This window comes from Wolffia australiana, chromosome 14 (assembly GCF_029677425.1).
Source record: "Wolffia australiana isolate 7733 chromosome 14, ASM2967742v1".
NCBI lineage: Eukaryota > Viridiplantae > Streptophyta > Magnoliopsida > Alismatales > Araceae > Wolffia > Wolffia australiana.
The window spans coordinates 9659992-9679862 of record NC_135848.1 but is presented as its reverse complement, the minus strand read 5'-3'; the positions used below and the strand labels follow the sequence as shown (position 1 = coordinate 9679862).

At 40.9% G+C, this 19871-nt stretch overlaps 1 protein-coding gene across 7 annotated transcripts; it reads left to right on the top strand.

Annotated features, from left to right (window-relative positions):
- Nucleotides 1-2926: 2926 nt before the first annotated feature.
- On the top strand, nt 2927-8665 carry LOC144712419 (meiosis protein mei2-like). 7 transcript variants are annotated; one of them, XM_078586677.1, is made up of 12 exons: nt 2927-3144; nt 3217-3265; nt 3376-3423; nt 3504-3568; nt 3658-3724; nt 4078-4270; nt 4377-4434; nt 4994-5091; nt 6216-7818; nt 7888-8013; nt 8092-8233; nt 8305-8665. In XM_078586677.1, exons 9-12 carry the CDS (start codon nt 7184-7186, stop codon nt 8464-8466), a joined length of 1065 nt encoding a protein of 354 aa, XP_078442803.1. In that variant the 5' UTR covers nt 2927-3144; nt 3217-3265; nt 3376-3423; nt 3504-3568; nt 3658-3724; nt 4078-4270; nt 4377-4434; nt 4994-5091; nt 6216-7183; the 3' UTR covers nt 8467-8665. The 7 variants fall into 7 exon arrangements, with proteins under 7 accessions (XP_078442803.1, XP_078442801.1, XP_078442802.1 ...); XM_078586675.1 differs by having other exon boundaries at nt 4073-4270; XM_078586676.1 differs by having other exon boundaries at nt 4063-4270.
- Nucleotides 8666-19871: the final 11206 nt, after the last annotated feature.

Sequence of the window (19871 nt, the reverse complement as noted above, 5' to 3'; positions counted from 1 at the left end):
TTGATTTTCGAGGTGGTTTGTGGTTGTGGCCGACATGCACTTCAGTTGGCGGTGGCACAGGCATGGGCATGGGCATGGGTATGCCTTATGTGGAGGCACTGGCGGCCTCGTTGAGCTCTGATACCATGATAGAAGTGTAAGAGGATGGAGTGGAGCGAAAGACAGAGAGAGTGAGAAGAAGAATGGACTGGGATAGAGAAGGAAATATCATAACCATAAAATGATGAGTTGTCCCGGTATTTATAGGCATCAAAGTCGTTTTGGGTATTTAAGTAAACCGACTAAGCGTCACCATGCCGACGGGCATGATGAGGCGCATCGGCCTTCGTAGCACTGCACGTCGACAGGTACGAATCACCTTGGGACCACATGACATCTCGCATGGAGCTCCGTGAATGTGTCAGTGAGTTGTGTGACCCGAGGCAGATGGCGGCGTCCGTACTATATTCGAGAAGTTTCAGCAGCGCTTCGTTCCTCGAGACATACGTAATGCGGCAATATGTGGACAAGACTTGACTGTAGTGTGGCGACGTACTGGCATGGCAACATCCCTCGCCATGATGAGGTGTCAGTGTCTTAACAGTCTCAGCAGTAAAAAAGAACTTGAAACTAGATGTTGCCTCAAGAAGAAATTAACCAAATCATGATTTTTCCCCTCATGAGAATGGTCTTCATATATTTTCCTCGGCAAGAGAGGCATGGGTTTTCTTCATCAGATTGGTAAAATTGAGCTTTAACAATTTGACCGAGGTTTCAATCCTCCGACATCTTTTCTACCACGTAGGGTTGGCCCTTTGGTGCGACTGGTGCAAGTTTAGGCTGATGTGCGGTTCGGTTTGATGTTTCTAACCGCTCATTGGCCACGGTTGTGTGCGGTGCAATTGTGCAATTTTGGTCGGTTTCTTTCTAAAACTTTGAATAAGGGACTGCGGGCGTCGGGAGCGGGCTGCAGCGGCTGTAAGGCACTCGGGCATTTGGGGTCTCGGGCTGAAGCGCTGAAGAGTCAGTGAAGACTGTGAAGACTTCCCCCGTTGGTCTCCGTCGGGCTTCCTCTCTCTCTCTCTCCCTCGCAATTACGCTCTACTCTCTCTCACTCTCATTAAGAGTTTCTGACCGTTGCTCTTGTCCTCTGGCCGAAGACTGAAGTTCGATTTCCCTCTCCCTCCCAAAAAATTTTGGGCCAAATTTCCTCCATCGCAAGGTATCATGTATATACGTTACACGATCCAGCTATCTCATACTAGATCCGATATTTATTTCATCCCGATAATGATTTAGATCACATACATGTGTGATCTAAATCATTATCATTTTTATTTTATCTCTTGGCTTCTCAGTGAAGCATAGACGCATCAATGGTAATTGGTAAAGCATAGACATCATGGAGATGAGTTTTAGGATTCATAGATGCCTCATGGTAAATTATCAGATTTTTCATTATTATTCGTTTAGTTTAGTTTTGGAAAAATGGATAATTATATATATGTTCCTGCAAATTGGATGTTTTTTCATGATTTTTCATAGATAATTATCATGTTTTCTTCATACCCGATATTAGTTTCATTTTATCTCCTGGCTTCTTACTCTCTTTCTGTCAATTACTCCCTACTCTCTCTTACCCCTATTTGTCACTTTATTTCAATCTATTACTCTCTACTCCTCTCTCTCTCTCACTCTCTTTCTCTTAGTGACTCTCTTATTCATCTCTCTCTCACTCTGTTTCTCTCAATTTTTCCCGCTATATCTAACCCATGTTTCTCACTCTCTTACTCTCTCGATGACTCTCTTACTCCTCTCTCTCATTCTCTCTCTAAAATTGATAGTCTCAATTACTCCCTACTATCTCGTACTCTCTTTCTATCAATCTCAATATACCCTCTCTCTCTCACTCTCTTTCTCTCAAATACCCCTATTTCTCACTCTCTTACTCCCTCAATGACTCTCTTACTCTCTCTCATTCTCTCAATTACTCCCTACTCTCTCTTGCTCTATTTCTTTCAATTACATTTCATAAAGGTTTCATAAAGTGGCATTTTGTCTTCATTTTTGTTAAAAAATTCATAATTTTCAACATAATGCCTTAAGATTTAAACGCATTATTTTTCCTCATAATAGCAATTTAATCTTGACATCATATTCTTTTTCCTAATAATAGGCCCACTTTAGACCCAATGACATAATTTCCTTAGATTTACAAGGACAATAAGGATTGTCTCATTTCAGATAAAATTAAAATATTAACATAATGGACTAAGAATTACAATCATTATAATAATTATCTACTTTAGGATCCAATTGACTAATGAACAATTTAATCTTGAAATCATATTACTTCTCTTAATAATAAGCCCACCCAGCACCCAATGAACAATGTTCCTGAAATTCTTAACTTAATGTCCTTAGCTTTACACCCACGACAAGTGTTCTCTACTTTCAAATAGAGTTAATGAATTATCATAAATTCGTGGTTTAATTCATTATTTGAAGGGTCGTAATTTCAGTGTTTAATTCAAGTAATTAGCTCATTTTTAATCATTTCATTGATTTTAGTTACATGTAAATCATTATTCCAAGTAAATTCAGATTTCATTATAACATTAATATTCATTTATGAATTTTATGGAATTTATTAAAGCTTGGAATAACTCTTTTAAATCAAAATGGCAGGTTCGAAAACAAAATTAATTATATATAATGAGGGGAGAAATTACTTAATTTTTTTCAATTTTTCTTGAAATTTATTCCAATTTTTCCGAATTTAATCAAAGAAAAAATAAAATTTTAAAAATATTTTAAGGGTCTTATCAAATTAATTTTGTTTTCCTATGGTCTTTCTTAGGGAAATAGGGAGGAGAGAGGAGCGGTATCTATACTTCTATAATAGGAATTGGTGCACCCTTCTGGCCTCTGATTAGCTGAAAAGAGAGTGAGAGAGAAGAGAGAGAGAGAGATCGAGAAACGGTTGAGAACGGTTTCGTATTCTATCACCAAACGAGAGAAGAGATGGAAGTGGTTGTCGTCGACGAGGATTTCCCTCGATCTGTAATCACGCTAAAAAATGGGAGCAAGAATGGCGTTCTGAACAACAGTATTCAAGTTTCTAGCACCAAGAAGCCCGTACAGTTTTACATTAATCTAGCCAAGGTATCATCTTTTCTTAACAGTTCTTTGGATTTTTTTTTATTTCATGAGTGATTTACCAATTTGATTTTGCAGGAGATCATGAACCAGCACAACGAGGTCGTGCTGTCCACTCTTGGGAGGGGTATGAATGTAACCTAAATTCCTGTCGAATTAACATTGGATTTCTGTTCAGAAAGAATCACTATCATGACTGAATTTCAAATTTCCCGTATGTTCCTTTATTTATCACAGCAATTGGGACAGTCGTCAGCATTTCCACCGGCTGGGCTATAGAGAAGAGTAAGAACACAAGAAATTCTTTCGCTGATTTTCCAATAACAAAAACTTCGAATTCTTGATCCAAACTCTTCGATCAACAGAAATTTCTACATCGACCGTCGAATCAAAAGCTGAGAAGAAGGGCCGCCTAATTCACTAAGCCAGGGTATGTATTGATTCAAATATCAAAAATTCGCCTGGATTCATGGATTTAAATATCAAATTAAACTGATCCTGCCGATTTTGTTTATGCAGGGGAGAGAAACTTTGACGAAGGAAGGATTGTTTTCGGAAGCCCAAAAAGTTTGAATTTCCATCGAAGGTTGGTTTTTCTGATCTAAAAATCGTTGATCTCCAATCCATGTTTTGTCCGATCAAGTCTGATTTCCTTTTTTTGCTTCAGATCTTATCGATTTCCCATTTCCTGTTTTCGAATTCAAGTATTTTCGAAGAAAGAAATCATCTTTTGCCGCTCGAAGAAGGGAACGGAACCGGGGTTCTTCCTCTTCCCTGCCTTCGTCTTTGAAGCGCCGCGTGTTCGTGGATTTTTTGTTCCAAATTCCCAAGTTATCTTCTTTGATTTCTGGATTTCTCGCGCAGGATGAACAAAGTAGAGCGATCATATGCAAATCGCTCTATTTCTCTGAGATCTAACGATAGTTTTATGCAGCTCAGAGAAAAAAATACAGATAGAGAATGCAAATCGTTGTGGGGTTTGCGTCGATCGATCATGCCGAACGCCTCGATCGCTTATGAGAATCACGTCCTAAGATTAGGGCAAAATCTGATGACGATATCTTTAATTCAAAATCTTCCTCGGAAGTTTCTTCCAAGATCTACAATTTTCAAGATCTCTGCAAGTTTCGCGGTGATTGATCCTTGATTTGATTTCTGAATTTCTCGAGCATGATGAACAAAGTAGAGCGGCGTATGCAAATGTCTCTATTTCTAACGATATTTTTTATGCATTTCAGAGCAGAAAATACAGTTAGAGAATGCGAATCGTTGTAGGGTTTGCGTTGATCAATCGTGGTGAAAACCTCAATCGATTATGAGAATCACGTCCAAAGATTAGGACAAAAGCTGATGACAAAATCTTCAATACAAAATCTTCCTCGGAATCTATTTTAATGAAATTAATGAAATTTGAATCTATTAATGTATTTTAATGAAATTAATGAATTTTGAATCTATTAATTTATTTTAATGAAATTAATGAATTTTGAATCTATTAATTTATTTTAATGAAATTAATGGAAATTTGAATCTGCTTTCTGCTGAAAATGTGTTTTAATGAAAATTTGAATGTATTTTAATCAAATTAATGACTCTTGAATGTATTTTCTGCTAAAAATGGATCGACGCCAGATGCTGTTGATTTTTGAAACTATTTTCTGAGATTTTGAATCTATTTTCCGAAAATATATTTTAGCAAAATTTTGAGTGTATTGTAATGAAAGTAATGCCTTTTGAATCTATTTTCTACTGAAAATGGATCAACGGCAGATGATGTTGACTTTTGAATCTATTTTCTGAAAATAAATCTATTTTTTAATCTATTTTCTTCTGAAAATGTACCCTTCTATAATAGGAACTGAAGAGAAATAGAGCCGCATAATGTCGGAATGACGATCGACTGAGATTTAGGGGAAGAATAAGGCGGGCGGGCATGAGCAATGTTTTGGAGTGGTAAAGCACTTCATCTGTTCTCTCTCTCTTCACCTCATCAACGGCATTTTCTGCTGAAAATGGATAAACGGCATATGCTGTTGAATTTTGACCAAATTATTTAAATGAAATCTTAGACCAAATCTTCTCTTCCCTCCTCTGTCGACCCACGTTTCATCTGGACCATCCAAGTTTCTAATTTTTTATCCGAGCAAAGTGTGCTCTTGAATTTTGAAAATGAATCTATTTTCTGCTGAAAATGGATCAACGGCAGATGCTGTTTAATTTTCAATCTACTTTCTGAAATTTAGAATCTGTTTTCTGAAATGGAATCTATTTTTGAATCTGTTTTCTGCTGAAAATGGATCAACAGCAGATGATGTTGATTTGCGACTCTATTTTCCGAAATTAATGTATTTTAATGAAAGTAATGAACTGTGAATCTATTTTCTACTGAAACTGTATTTTAATGAAATTTTGAATGTATTTTAATAAAATTTATGACTTTTGAATCTATTTTCTGCTGAAAATGGATAAACGGCAGATGTTGTTGAAGTTTGAATCTATTTTCTGAAATTTAGAACCTGTTTTCTGCAAATGACTCTATTTTGAATCTGTTTTCTGTTGAAAATGGATCAACCACAGATGCTTTTGTATCTATTTTCTGAAATTAATGTATTTTAATGAAAATACTGAGTTTTGAATCTATTTTCTGCTGAAAATGTATTTTAATGAAAGTTTGAAATTATTTTAATGAAATTAATGACTTTTGAATCTATTTTCTGCTGAAATGGATCAACAACATATGCTGTTGATTTTTGTATCTATTTTCTGAAATTTTGAATCTATTTTCTTAAAATGAAGCTATTTTTAAATCTATTTTCCGCTGAAAATGGATCAGCGGCAGATTCTGTTGAGTTTTGTATCTATTTTCTGAAATTTATGTATTTTAATGAAATTAATGAATTTTGAAGATGGAATTTTTTTCTTATCTCCCAGAATAAGGACGGCATTGCTTTCTCTCTCTTCTCTTTATACAAGTTTATCATTTTGTTGATTTTTGAAGTTTCTCAAAATCTGGCGATGATTAATTGATAACATGTATGATTTAAATAATTCGAGATACTGATTTCATTCTCTCCCAGGATGAGGATGGAACTGCTTACTCTCCCTTCTCTCTCTACCCAAAGCGAGCGTTGAGAGCAGGCCCCACTAGTATGTATAAATAAAATTGCCACTGTTGATTAATTCATACCGTCCGTTTCTGACACCAGCCAGAAAAATCTGGCGGGCCCCCACGACCTACCCTGCTACGGCTCCCTGGTCTTGTTAGAACAGAGAAATATTAGAGTTTTCAACTTCTGGTTTGTTAAACTGTCAAAGGAGAATATTCAGATAATGTCATCAGTGGCCTCTGAAATAGAGCTCTTTATCTGAAAAACTGCTGAGTTCATATCAGAAGACAGGCATTTGTCAGTTAGGACCTTCTGAGTTCATCAGTTTTATTGGGAAGAATGGCGCCGCCAGCCTTATCTTTTGAACAGGTTAATATGATAACGTTTTGCAGTCGTAAACTCTGCGAGAACTGTAAGGAGCAACAATCTATTTTCCCAAAAGCATGCGATTATCCATAGTCGAACAATTCGTTACCCTCATCTCTGGGAGGAAACTAAAGGCGAAATAGATTCCAACCGACCTTATCACCCTAACACCTAGTTATTAGCTGTTCCTTCACATCGTAATCTATTGTGCGTCAGAAAACAAACCCGGTCCCCCCGTTGTTCCATAAGAGCAGGCCATAAAGTTTCCATCGGCAGTTAAGTTCTTCACGATGAAATAAATGAATAACATACAACGTTTGACTGCCGCGAAACAACCAAAACCACGGTGAGCCACGGATGACATGCGTTCGAATAGACGTCTATTAATGCAGTACCGCATGGGACACACTCCGAATCCATCTCTCTCACGTCATCCCGCCGCTGCTAGTATCTCATCATTAGGATCTGCCGTCAAAAACCCTTCATTATCTCCTTCACCGCCTATTAACGTCATCCAAAAACCCACCTGCTGATTTCTAACTCTTCACTCTGTATCTTTACTCTCCTCTTCCATGGCTCCACTAAATCCACACGCCCCTGTCTTCATCCCAACCATGGAGTTTCCTCCAGCCATGGAGCCTCGTTCCTTTTCCATCAGCTTTCCTCAACCTTATCCTCTTCTTCAACCTCTTCTACAACCTCTACTGCCAAGCTTCACTGTTTTGAGTTCCGTTGTTCAGATTGCAGAAAAATACCCTCCATTATCTTCTTACTGTTTCCCTACAGTGGGGGTGGAATTCCTTCGCATTCCATTGCTTCCTCGTCTCCCCTCTGTTCTACCCGCTACTCCGCTCTTTCCTCCTGCGACTCTTCTTCCCCTTTGCAGTTTCTGTGACGAAACAGATAAAGTGGTACAGCCCGGGGCGAAGACTAGCAGCGACGCCGAGACTGACGTGGATCTTCCTCGCTCTTTCATGGCCCGAAAGCGAGGAGTTCGTATAGGGCCGCGATGGCGCATGAGTACGGGCCGGCCTACGAGGCGAAGTTTCAACCCAGTGCTGAGTTCACTGTGGCAACCGAAGTTGCGATGCTTACGTCGTAAGTGCAGCGAGGCCAACAGCTTGCTCGATAGTTTGCAGATTAAGATTGACGCTAATGGAGATTCCCGAACCACAGTCATGATAAGAAACCTTCCAAACCAGCTCAGGTAGATGCTATCATATTTCGATTTCTTAAAAGAACTCAATTAACACGTAAGTGCTTATCATGGCTTCAGGAAGAACGCACTGCTCTCTTTGCTGGATTCACACTGCTGTCAAGAAAACATGGTGGCTGCACCTAGCGAAGACGTCCATAGCCCACCTTCACAATACGACTTCTTCTACCTCCCTATTGATTTCGAGTGAGCACTTGTCATCTCTTTAAATAACCCTTCAATATTATTTCACTTCTGATATAGAACCTTCTGTTCTGTGTGTAGAACGGGATGCAATCTAGGGTACGCTTTTGTTAATTTTACTAGCTTAGAGGGAGCAAGGAGGCTTCATCGAGCGTTTCATTATATGAAATGGGGCTTCCTGGATTCGAAGAAGGTGTGCGAGGTCACATACGCCAAACTTCAGGTAAGATGTACATGTGTCCTTTGTTTTCATTATTTGCAGTTTCTAAAAGCCAATTTTGCATTGCTGGGCAGGGACTGCCGGACTTGCTTTCACACTTCCGGCGGTCTGTTTTCGTTTGCGACGATGAGGAGCTATTGCCTTCGTTCTTCGTTCCCCATCGTGACGGCGCCATGAAACACGAAGTGCGCCACGTCGGCCAGAGAGTTCCAAAATCCGGCCACGCATCACCTTAGGAGAACGTAGTTTTCAACTCACGCTGTGTACATACATGCTTGCAGTTGTCCTCTCTCCCGCTGTTTTACTGGCCCAGCTATTGTAAAACCCTCTCATCTCTTTTCTCACGTCCTGAACTAGATGAGGGTGACGCGGATTGATGTATTTTTAGACTAATCTGCTGTTTAATCTTATTTTCTTAGATTATAATAAGTTTTCTTATCGGCTTGAATTTCGAATCATTGTCGCCTGCTTTGACAAGTACGTTTGAGGGACGTCGCGATAAATGGAAAGTGTCTTAGGGCGTTGTCTGGACACTGGATGAAGATGTACCTCTGAGAGTTTCTGGTGGCCGCAGAGCGTTCGGCCTGCAGTGATGGAAGTTAACGTAATTTCCTGCCTACGAAGTGAAGTTGGCGGCTACTGGAATGTGTTTGTCCAAATTGAAATATTGAAACTTGTGCCGAGTGCTTATTTGTGAGACGAACTTTTACAGGCCAATTAATGTCTGCAAATTTATTCTTAAAACTGAGACATTAAACACGAAAACGCGTTTCGCGACCTCCTTTGTGAAGAATTTTTAAAACTAGTGGAAATATACACCGACATTTTTACCAGTATAAGCTTTTATTTACCATGGTGAATGTGAAGTTTTTAAAGGTTTGATTTTGGTAGCTAGAGTTGGGTTTCATAAGAAATTCATTCATGAACAGCTCATATTCTAAGCAAGTTAAATAACTCGACGTTTGCAACTGAAACATTTCAACCGATTAACAGACTCTTGTTCCATGCTTAATGTGTAACATCACCCAGAGAAGATAGGAGATGTAGAAGGAGAAGAATGAGAGTAGAGATGGATAAGAACAAGGATTAAAGATCCAGATCTGTAACTGTCTATTTTAAATAAAGCATACCCATTAGTTTTTCTAAGGGGTTGTATTTCCTGTCTACATTTAATCCTAACCACTGAATTTAATCCTACTATATTTAATCCTAACCACTAGATTTAATCCTATCGATCTATTTCTCTTTAACGAGTATAAATTCATATTTCCATTTTACTAACTAGTTCTTAAATCCTATCAGTTGAGGTTGATCTTGCAGTCATCTTCACCCCCCGGCAAGCTCATCGGCGACGGAGAAGACGTTGAGCTTGGACCGTAGCACCCAGAATCTTGGCTTTGAAAGAGGCTTGGTCAGAGCATCCGCCAGTTGCCCTTGACTTGTAATGAATTTGACGTCGAGAAGATTAGCTGCAACTTGTTCTCTTAGAAAATAAAAATCTATTTCAATATGTTTCATATGGGTGCGGAAAACTGGATTTTGGCTAAATATGTAGCTCCACTATTATCACATCAAAACGTAGGAATAGATGATGATACGAGCTTTAGTTCAGTGAGAAGAGAATTTATCCAGATAACTTCAGAAGCTACATTTGCCAATGCTTTATATTCTGCTTCAGTACTTGACCAAGCAACAGTAGATTGTTTCTTTGAACTCCAAGATACTAATTTTTTACCCAAAAATACTAAATAACCATTAGTAGACCTTCTATCTATTTGATTTCCTGCCCAATCGGCATCACTGCACGCATTTAAAGACAAAGCAGAGTCTGAATAAATCATAAGACCATACGTAGTACTCCCTTTTAGATAGCAAATTAGGTGTTTTAGAGTTCTCCATTCATCAGTAGTAGGTTTATGCATTTTCTGACAGGTTTTGTGAACAGAAAATGCTATTTCATGGCGAGTTAAAGTAAGATATTGAAAACTACCAATTCAACTTCTATAAGTTGAATCATCTAGTACCTCAGACGAAGAAGATGAAATAGAAGATTGACTTAAGGGACATGAAGTCAAGATTGGCTCAAGATTGGCTGGTTTTAGAATAGAGTAAATATATTTAGACTGAGAAAGAATAAATCCGTTATTGACATTAATGAGTTCAATACCAAGAAACAAATGAGCAGGGCCAAGATCTTTAATTGCAAAACAAGTTTGAAGTTCTGTAAGAAGTTTATTGATTGGATCAAGTGTTGGACAGATTATCAAAATATCATCTACATAAATAAGAATAAGAATCGGTGTAAGAGAATCAAGTTTTTAGAATAGGGAAGTATCAGTCTTGGAGCCTAAAAAACCAAGAGTAATAAGAAAGGTGTTTAATTTTTTAAACCAAACTTTAGGTGCTTGTTTCAAACCATAAATCGACTTTTTAAGTTCACATATATGATTGGGATAGGTAGAATTTTTAAAACCTGGAGGTTGTTCCATGTAGATATTTCTGAAAGATCCCCATGTAAAAAAAAGGCATTAGGGACATCTAATTGATGATTTTTCTATTGGCTACTTATAGCAATAGATAAAAGTAAGTGAATAGTCGTGTTTTTAACAACAGGACTGAAGGTTTTAAAGTAATCAAAACCTTCTTCTTGATTATATCCTTTAGCTACTAAACATGCTTTATAACGATCAATTTCTCCGTTAGAGTTATATTTGAGTTTATAGACCCATTTACAACAAATAACATGAAGATTTGGATTTCGTGAAACTAACAACCATGAATTATTATTAAGAAGTGCTTTATATTCAGATTCCATAGCATGCATCCAGTTCATATTTTTAGATGCTATTGAAAACGAGGTAGGCTCTAAGACAGAATTTATGGATATATTAAAGCAGCTAAGGAGAGGACGTTTAATGGTAAGATTTTTCAATGGTAAAGAAGTGGATGGATGAAAAACAGCAGATGATGTCGAACAATATTTTTCATCAGAGAGATAGACATCAGATAATGTTTTGACTTTAAGTTAAACACCATGTTCAGGTGTGCTATCTAAAGTAGTAGATAGATCAATTAATGATTGACTGGAATCATGATTAGCATTAGAAGTCAAGGAGCCAAAAGAGGACTTATGGTTTTTAGGAAATGAAGAAGGAGAATAGTTTAACATTGGGGAATGAGAGTCTGGAGACGAGTGATCATTTGTAGTTGGAGGATCTGTAGTTGATTCGGATATCGAAGTTAAAGATGGATTCGAAAATTGAATAGGATAATGATAGAAGTTACCAGGTGGTCGAGTTCCAAGAAGACCATGCATAAATGATTTCAAAGTTAGGTATGAAAAAGGAAAAATCTCTTCATAAAAATAACATGACGAGATATGAAGAACTTACATGTATGGAGAGATAGACATCGATATCCAACATGATGAGTACTATATCCCATGAAGACACATTTCTCTGATCTGTCATCTAATTTGTGTTTCAAATATGATCTTAAATATGGAAAACAAAGACATTCAGAAGTTCTTATCCAAGAATAGTTAGGAGAAGCATGAAAAATAACTTCGTAAGGAGATTTATGTTTTAAAACAGGTGCAGCCATTCTATTGATGAAAAAAGTGGATGTTAAAACAGCTTCATCCCAAAATTTACGTGGTATACTAGTTTGATGAAGTAATGCCAAAGCTGTTTCAACAAGATGTCTATGTTTTCGTTCAGCAGTACCATTTTGTTCTGGTGTATGTGGACAGGAAATTCTATGAGATTATCCTAGTCTTTCTGAGATACCTCCACGAAGATCTCCCGCGATGCTAGATGCTCCATTTCTCGCATTTGGACTCAGACGGAAATGTGGAATGCCACCGCCGAGGTGAGATGCTCCATCTCCCGACGTAGACAGAAATCTGGACGCACTCAGAGATCTTGGACCTACCACGTGAGATGCTTTGTCTCCCGTCTGAGCGGTATACTTCTATGTTGGATACGAAGACTACAATGCTTTCCAGCAGTTCGATGATATCACAGGAGCATTATCCATGGCTCTATCTGCTCGACTGTGACGATCGGCAAGGAAGCGCTGATTTTTGTAGTGAAAGGAACAAAGCCTCCCGCTGATTTTTCTTCAAAGCTCCTTGAGATCGCTGGCTCTGATACCATGTGAAATTGCTCATAGAAGATAGAAGAAGATGTAGAAAAAGGAGAAGAGTGAGAGTAGAGATGGACAAGAAGAATAGACAACAACAAGGATTAAAGATCATTGATCTTTCTTATTAAAAATCGTTAAAAAAGGGTTAGTATTTATAGATAGTTCTATAACGAATAGTTATAGACAGTTATAGATCCAGATGTGTAACTCTCTATTTCAAATAAAACATACCCATTAGTTTGTCTAACGGGTTGTATTTCCTGTATACATTTAATCCGAACCACTAAATTTAATCCTATCTATATTTAATCCATACCACTAGTTTTAATCCTATATTTAATCCTATCGATCTATTTCTCTTTAACGAGTATAAATTCATATTTTCATTTTACCAACGAGTTCTTAACTTAAATCCTATCAGTCGAGGTTGATCTTGCAGTCGTCTTCATAATGACATATGTTCGCAGTTTACTTTTGCCTCGTCTCATTAACCTTAAGTGAAAACAAATAATCATGGGATTTTATTTGTAACTTGGGTTTCGTTTTTTACCAGAGATTCAAACACTGAAAACTTCCAACCGTTAGCCTATATTTTACATCAAGTTGATTTTGAACTATGGGAATGAGCATTACCTCTTAGTCGGTCACAATTCAATGTCGTTCATAAAAATGCAATGACTAGTAGTCGTGTGGATCTTTAAAATCATACAACGGGGTTAGTTTTCCTGCTTATGGAATCACACACGGAAATCTTCTTTTGTGAATCTGGTTCAGGGTGTGCTCAGGGATGGAGATCAAGCAATAACTTCAAATGGTTCACTCGGTTATTTGACTCACATGAGTAATAAAACTGTGTTGAAAGCAATCTTTTGTATTAATACGTCTTCGGCTCGTTCTCTCCCCCATTGGATAGCATACATTTATGGGTTCTCAAAGTTATATACCTATTTTGGAAGACCTACAAGGGATAGAGATTGCTCCTGAAAATTGTAATGTTCTTCATTGTTGTCGTATTTGAGGGAGAAATATCAGAGGTTGGTGGTACAAACTGATTATTCTAGGTATTCTAAAAAGAATGAATGCCTTTGGTTCTATTTATGGAAGTTTAAGATTTAGTTCACAAAAAAGCATCGTGGTTTGGTCTAATGATCGGGCTCCACTATCTGTGGGTCCGTCGCTTGACGTGCATAGCCTCGCAGTACACCTCATCACACGAGTTACGAAAATGTCAGCTCCAAACTGTCCCAATCTGGACTCGAGTCCCACGTCTCTCTCTCTCCCTCTCTCCCTCTCTCCCTCTCTATCTATCTCCATGTGTTAGGCCCCTAACAATGTGGCATTCATTGTCCAGAGGCCTGCGTGCTTATTGGGATGGTGTGTTCGTGTGACACTCACGATCTGTAATGATTGAGTCCTATTTAGTGTTACGATGCACTAAGAGTGGTGACACCCAACCTTATCTTTCAGGCCATCGCCCCTGTAGTGGTGATACGCTGCAGATGGTGCGCATGGCCGTTTGCGCCTAGGCCGAACAGATCAGATGAAGTCTGTGCATGCTGGGCGCGTGAGCCGACAGGTGTGAGCGCGCGAGCTCCAAGCGCCTCGCGGGAGCGCCAGGCGCGGGACGCGCAGGCTGGGCGGTGTGCTGCAGGTGCAGTGAGCAAAGTTTTGTAGGGTGCCACGCAGCGGCCGTGTGAGCAGCGCGCGCATTGTGTGTGCGGGGCGTGAGACATCCCTCCAAGAGATTGAGTGATGGAGCGCATCCACACGCCATCGACAAATCATCAGCAAAGCCATCAACGTGGTCATCAACATCACCGTCGATTCATGTCCGGCCCGACTGGCATGCCAAAGCATCCGTGAAGATGCCCGGGTTTAAATACTTCAGGTAGAGAGCATCTGCGCACCTGTTCGTGTTTTAATTATCTGTTTTCAGTCATTTTGATTTATGTTTTGTGTTTGTCACGACGACTGCACCCTACTCATCGTGACGCATCCATATCACCATGTTTTCTTATCCGTTTGTATCATTTTAATTTCACGTTGTTTTATCTGTCATTTTCTTATTTGTGTTGTAAATGGGGGGGGCTCTTATTGGACTCATTGTAAGGGGCCCATCATGGCCCTATATAAGGCCATGATGGGACCACGTTCAGATTCAGATCTGGTTTTATTGTGGAAGTTATTGTTCAGTTATCAGATCTCACCGTAAGAAGAAGAGGAGGAAGGAAGAAGAAGGAGAAGAGGAAGGCGAGGAGAAGAAGTGGGAGAAGAAGGGGAGGAAGAGGAGGGGAAGAAGAGGGAGGGCAATAAGCAGAGAAGAGGAGTTCCCTCATCCTACCCCACTTGTGTGTTCCCGCTAGGCGCTATCAAGGACAGCGAGTCCTTCTCACACGCGCAAGGCACAGTCGCAGGTGTTGACGACTTCCATTGGTTTCTTCCGACTGTTAACCTCTGGCGAAATATCACGTTCTGAGACGTCGATCTCGCAGAAGGGCTGTGACTCGTACACTCACGTGACTTGCTTGCTACTGTATTCAGCGCTCCGTGAACAGCAACGACGGCTCCGGGTCCCTCCACTGGCCTTCCACATCTCGTTTACCAGATTGTGGCCTTCACAAACCTAAGCCACCGAATCCTGCTTGTTGTAAATTCTGATCAATGACTTAAGACCCTATGTGACGGGAACGTCGAGTTGCTTGCGCGATGAACCAGCGGCCTCATCTGCCGCCGCTCATCCTGCATCTGGATGCGTGCATCGACCGGCCAATATGCTTGCACATTGCCGCTTGATCCTTACAAAGGTCAGTTGTGCTGTGGTTGGATCATCCGCATCACTCACCCGGCCCGCCAATTTTTTGGGACATCCGTAGAACATTGCTTCCCAGCCTTCACACTGCCGTTGGGCTCATTCGAAACACCGCATTATTCCGCGTCACGTCCTCTAATGGTTGTGAATCCCTGTGCTACTGCGTCAACGATCTATCGTGCCAACCATCCGTGTCTTCCCCAACGCTGCCTATGCAAATCACCAGTCCTTGATTATTCCGTCGACCTCCTTCACGCTGCCTACTACCGCCCGCAAGCCATTTGACTTCGTCGTTTGACTTAGTCGCGCCCTCAATTGCTGCTCTAACCATGGACTGCCGACAACTACATGCCGCTGCTCGCATCTATTGCGTGCTTCCGCTCACGCAGAAGCCTGCTGAGCTGGTCCAATTTCTCGAGCCTGTTGACCTATTGAGTAACACCGTGGTCATCTCCAACACGCCTCTACCTCACTTGTTCACACTGGCCCCTGCACCGAAGAAGACGCCGACGACTAGCGACACCACCGACGGGTACGTGATGACTCTAAAATATGTCATCAAATAATCAAGTTCTCAAGTTTAAATTCATTACAATTATCTTGTGAATTCATGCTAAGTTCATGCATATGTATTGTTTTATGAAATCACTAACCCCACTTGATTCTTTGAATCAAGTGGAATATATTTAACGTTTTATGGCTAGTGAACATTCAGAAACAGGTTAAGAAGATCAAGGAAGAGAGGAGGATCAACAGAAGTGGGCAAAAATTCGAAGTGGCAAAAATTACGAAAATGCCCCTAGGCATGACTTAAGAGAAAACCTATAAATACTCTCTTGAGAGAGGAGTTTGGGTGTTCAGAATTTTCTCTAAGGAAACTAGGGCTTGGAGAAGAGGATTTCTGCACCCTCCAGGAGCTGATGAGCTTTTGGAGTTGGAGAGGAAGAACAGACTGAAGATAGCTTGGATTGAAGAACCACGCCTTGCCGCAAGGACGTGACACCCGACGTGGGGAAATCTCAAGCTTCAGCCCTGTAATCCCTCTCTTCTCAGACAATTTTGGTTGGGTTGGAAGAATCACAAGATCTTCCAATGTTTTCCAACCGAGGATTGTTTCATTTTAGATTTGGTTTCAGTTGAATTTTGTTTCTTTCTTGTTCTGATCATCCTCCCAAACTTCCCAAAAATCCCTTTGACGCAGCTGGCCACAGCACGCCCGTGGCATAGCGCCGCCGCCGCGCCAGCAGCGCGCGCTGGCGCAGCAGCGCGCCTTGCGCAGCCACGCCACGCGACAGCGCCGCTGACGCAGCAGCGCCGACGCAGCAGCGCCACGCAGCAGCGCAGCGTCGCAGCCACGCCAAGACGCAACAGCGCTGCTGCACGCAGCAACGCCGCGCGCAGCAGCGTCGCGCGCAGCCACGCCGCGCGCGACAGCGCCGCTGCACGCAAACACCTTGCGCGCAGGTACCCTGCACGCAAGGTGTTTGATCCTCTGTAGAGAACTCCTCTACAGAGAACTCTTCTGTAGACAGCCTCTATTAAGTTAAATCTTTAACTTAATCAGAGCAATAGCAGTTAAATCTTTCGACTAAACTGGGAATTAAAGAGGAATTCTGTGATTTTCCTGAGGATCATTTAACAGAGTTTAATATTTATTTTAAATTGATAAGTGACGTATCTATTGAATAAAGAAGGAAATTTCTACTATTTTCTCCTGCTCCCTGTGGATCGACCCTCACTCACCTTACGCCGTGAGGTTTATAAATTTGTTGCATAAGCTCTGAACCTCACAAGTCTGAACTGCTAAATAACCAGTAAAAAACGCCCTAAAATTGAGCTTATCAGTACGCTATTCCCCTTGCTTGTTAGTTATATTACGTCTTACAGTATATTTTTGACTGCACTCCTCCATGCTCGGGTTAGATTAGGTGAGAGAAAATTATCGGAAAAAAATACAATTTGAGCGTCTTCCTAAGTATGGGTCGAGCCCATCCGTTACGTGCGAGCCCCTACGGAATTATTTCATTCAGTGCCGTAGTCATCGTCATCACTCTGACGAGGGTCAGAAGGTCACCGTCATTGTCGACGGTCGCCCGCTCTGGAGTTTGGTACTCAGAAACTCCCACTCCCCAGCCTTGCACGTACTCCACTTAGGACCTTGCACTCACGTAGTTACATTTTCCATTAGGAAAATACCCGTCAGATGACGTCATTGACGATGTCCGACACCACTAAGGTAGTGGCGCACAGTGAGCGCCGAGGCGGCATGGGGGCGTGGTGCCCCCACTGGTAGTGTCGGGCGCACAACGCCCGATTTGAGGTGTCAAAGGCATCAGCGTCGCGCATTCTGCTTGCGATAGGTGTCAACGCGGGTGCTCATGGCATGTGTGATCGTCTAGGCAGGGGTGGCGTGTGTGATCGCCACGTTCGTGGGCGCATGGGGCCCGGCCCGAGGGCACATGTGTAGCGGTAGAGTTGGCGGGCATGCGCGCGGAGCAGTGGGCGTCAAGGCGGAGAGGTGGCATTACCCTGGCGCGATGCACCTCGTCTCGTTACTTTGTATCATCCCTGGTCTTCCCCCATGTAATGATCACGACTACTATGTAACCTCTTATGATATCAATGCAATGACCCTATTCCTCGAGGGGGCTGCATCCCCACACTCTCCTCTAACCCCTTGTATGTGATCTTAAGCTATGGCAAAAGACTTCCGCTGCAAGAGATCAAGGCTGCTCAGTGTTTTGCTCTAAACACTGAGGCCAGCACACACCAGATTCGAGTGATTGACATAGCTCAGATTTTGACCACGTGACACTGTGTCTTACTGTCTTTTGCACACACACTCTATCTGATTCTCTTCTTCTTTCTCCTCATCCTCTCTCTCTCTAGAGGGAGAGTGAGAAAGAGAGAGCCAGAGAAGATAGCTCGCTCTTTCTCATTGTCCTTCGCTCACTCTCTCTCTATTTCTTTCTCCTCATCCTCTCTCCCTTAAGCTCTTTCTCTACCCTCTCTAAACCTCTCTTTCTCACTCTCCTTTGCTCGTTTTCTCTCTCTGTTTCTTTCTCCTCATCCTCTCTCCCTCTAGCTCTTTCTCCACCTCTCTAGCTCTCTCCTTATCACTCTCTTTCGCTCACGCTCTTCCTGGTTCTTTCTCCTCATCGTCTTACTCTATACCTCTAGCTCTTTCTCTCTCTCTCTCTCTCTCTCTCTCTCTCTCTCTCTCTCTCTTCTTTATCCTCATCCTCTCTCTCTAGCTCTTTCTATACCCTCTCTGGCTCTCTTTCTCGCTCTCCTTCGCTGGCTCTCTTTCTAGCTCTTTCCCACCAAGAGGATGCACAACCATTGAACCTATAGGAGACAACCTTTGCTTGTTTCTCGTATGGGACCTTTGTGTAGTCTAAGAATCTTTCTACTTCAACAAGCCAATCCATGAACTCCTCTATTTCCAAGTTTCCATTTAAATGAGGAATTTCCATCTTCATGTGATACTGATCATCATGCCTACTTTTGACGGTTGTTGAGGAGGATAAATCAACATCTTCAGCAACCTTGTGACGCCTTGCATCCTCTCCATAAGATCTTGCATCAGATCATTTTCTAGGATTTTGACTCTAAGGGGATTGCTCAAAAGCAATAATACACGACAAGATTTTTTTTAATGTATCATTCACATTGTAAAACTTCTCTTTAGCAAAATCTCTTAAATCAGAAAGCTCTTGCCATAAAATAGAGGATACCTCAGTTGAATCATCATCTCAATCTACACACCCTTGCTTCTTGACATCCTTTGATGTTGATGCTGGAATCATAGACTCACTCTGATACCACTTAACGCAGCCTTAGTACATGTGCAGTGTAGGAACAAGAATTGAATCCACAAGCCTTTCTCTACTTGAAGGAGCCAAGTCCAGAATCCACAGAACTAGATTCTTCAACCCTTGAGTGCACAAGGGGTTGTGCTTGAAATCACCAGCATCTAAGCACTCCCTAGCAAAGAGAACACTCACAGGGGAGAAATAATAGTTTGAACAAAACAATATATTTCAATAATGCTCATTCAGAGACATGGGGCCTTATATAGGCCACAAGAAGAGCAAGGTCATCCATAATGATTGTACCCATGAAAGGACAACTGAAAACATTGAGAAAAACAACTCTAACAAGCTAAAACAGAGGATATGCAGCCTGAAAGGCCTGAGCAGAGATAGCCTGAAGATTCTCAAGCCTACAGGAGCTGTCAAGAGATATTTGTGTGGCTCAAGAAGATCCTGATGAGAAAAAAACATAAGATATGTAGTTCTGACAAGTTAGAACAGAGATCTTGGGAGAAGAAAGACATGTTAGAGGATTCTGTCAAATATGAATCTGTCAGAAGCTCCTATCAAAGAAAATCCTGTTAGACAAAATCCTATTAGAGGATTTTTAGGGGCTCCAGGTGATTTCTTAAAATCCTGTCATTTCTAAAAGAATCTCCTTCTTGGGCCACAAGTTGCCAATGGGCCTCAGAAAATGGGCTTTTGGGCTACATCATAAACCTCATATGTAAATTGAAATAAAATATTCATATTTTAATACATTATTAAGCAATGTGATATTCATCTTTTTAACTTTTCTAATGGTCCCAATCATTTCTATGTTAATTGGCGGACATTCAATTAATTTGATAGGTTCAAATTGTATGGCAAT

Excerpts from the sequence above, each read along its gene's own strand:
- LOC144712419 (XM_078586672.1), top strand. The coding sequence starts at position 7,184 with ATGGCTCCACTAAATCCACACGCCCCTGTCTTCATCCCAACCATGGAG. Across the intron at positions 7,819-7,887 it reads AACCTTCCAAACCAGCTCAG|GAAGAACGCACTGCTCTCTT; the intron begins GTAGATGCTATC and ends TCATGGCTTCAG. Across the intron at positions 8,014-8,091 it reads TACCTCCCTATTGATTTCGA|AACGGGATGCAATCTAGGGT; the intron begins GTGAGCACTTGT and ends TTCTGTGTGTAG.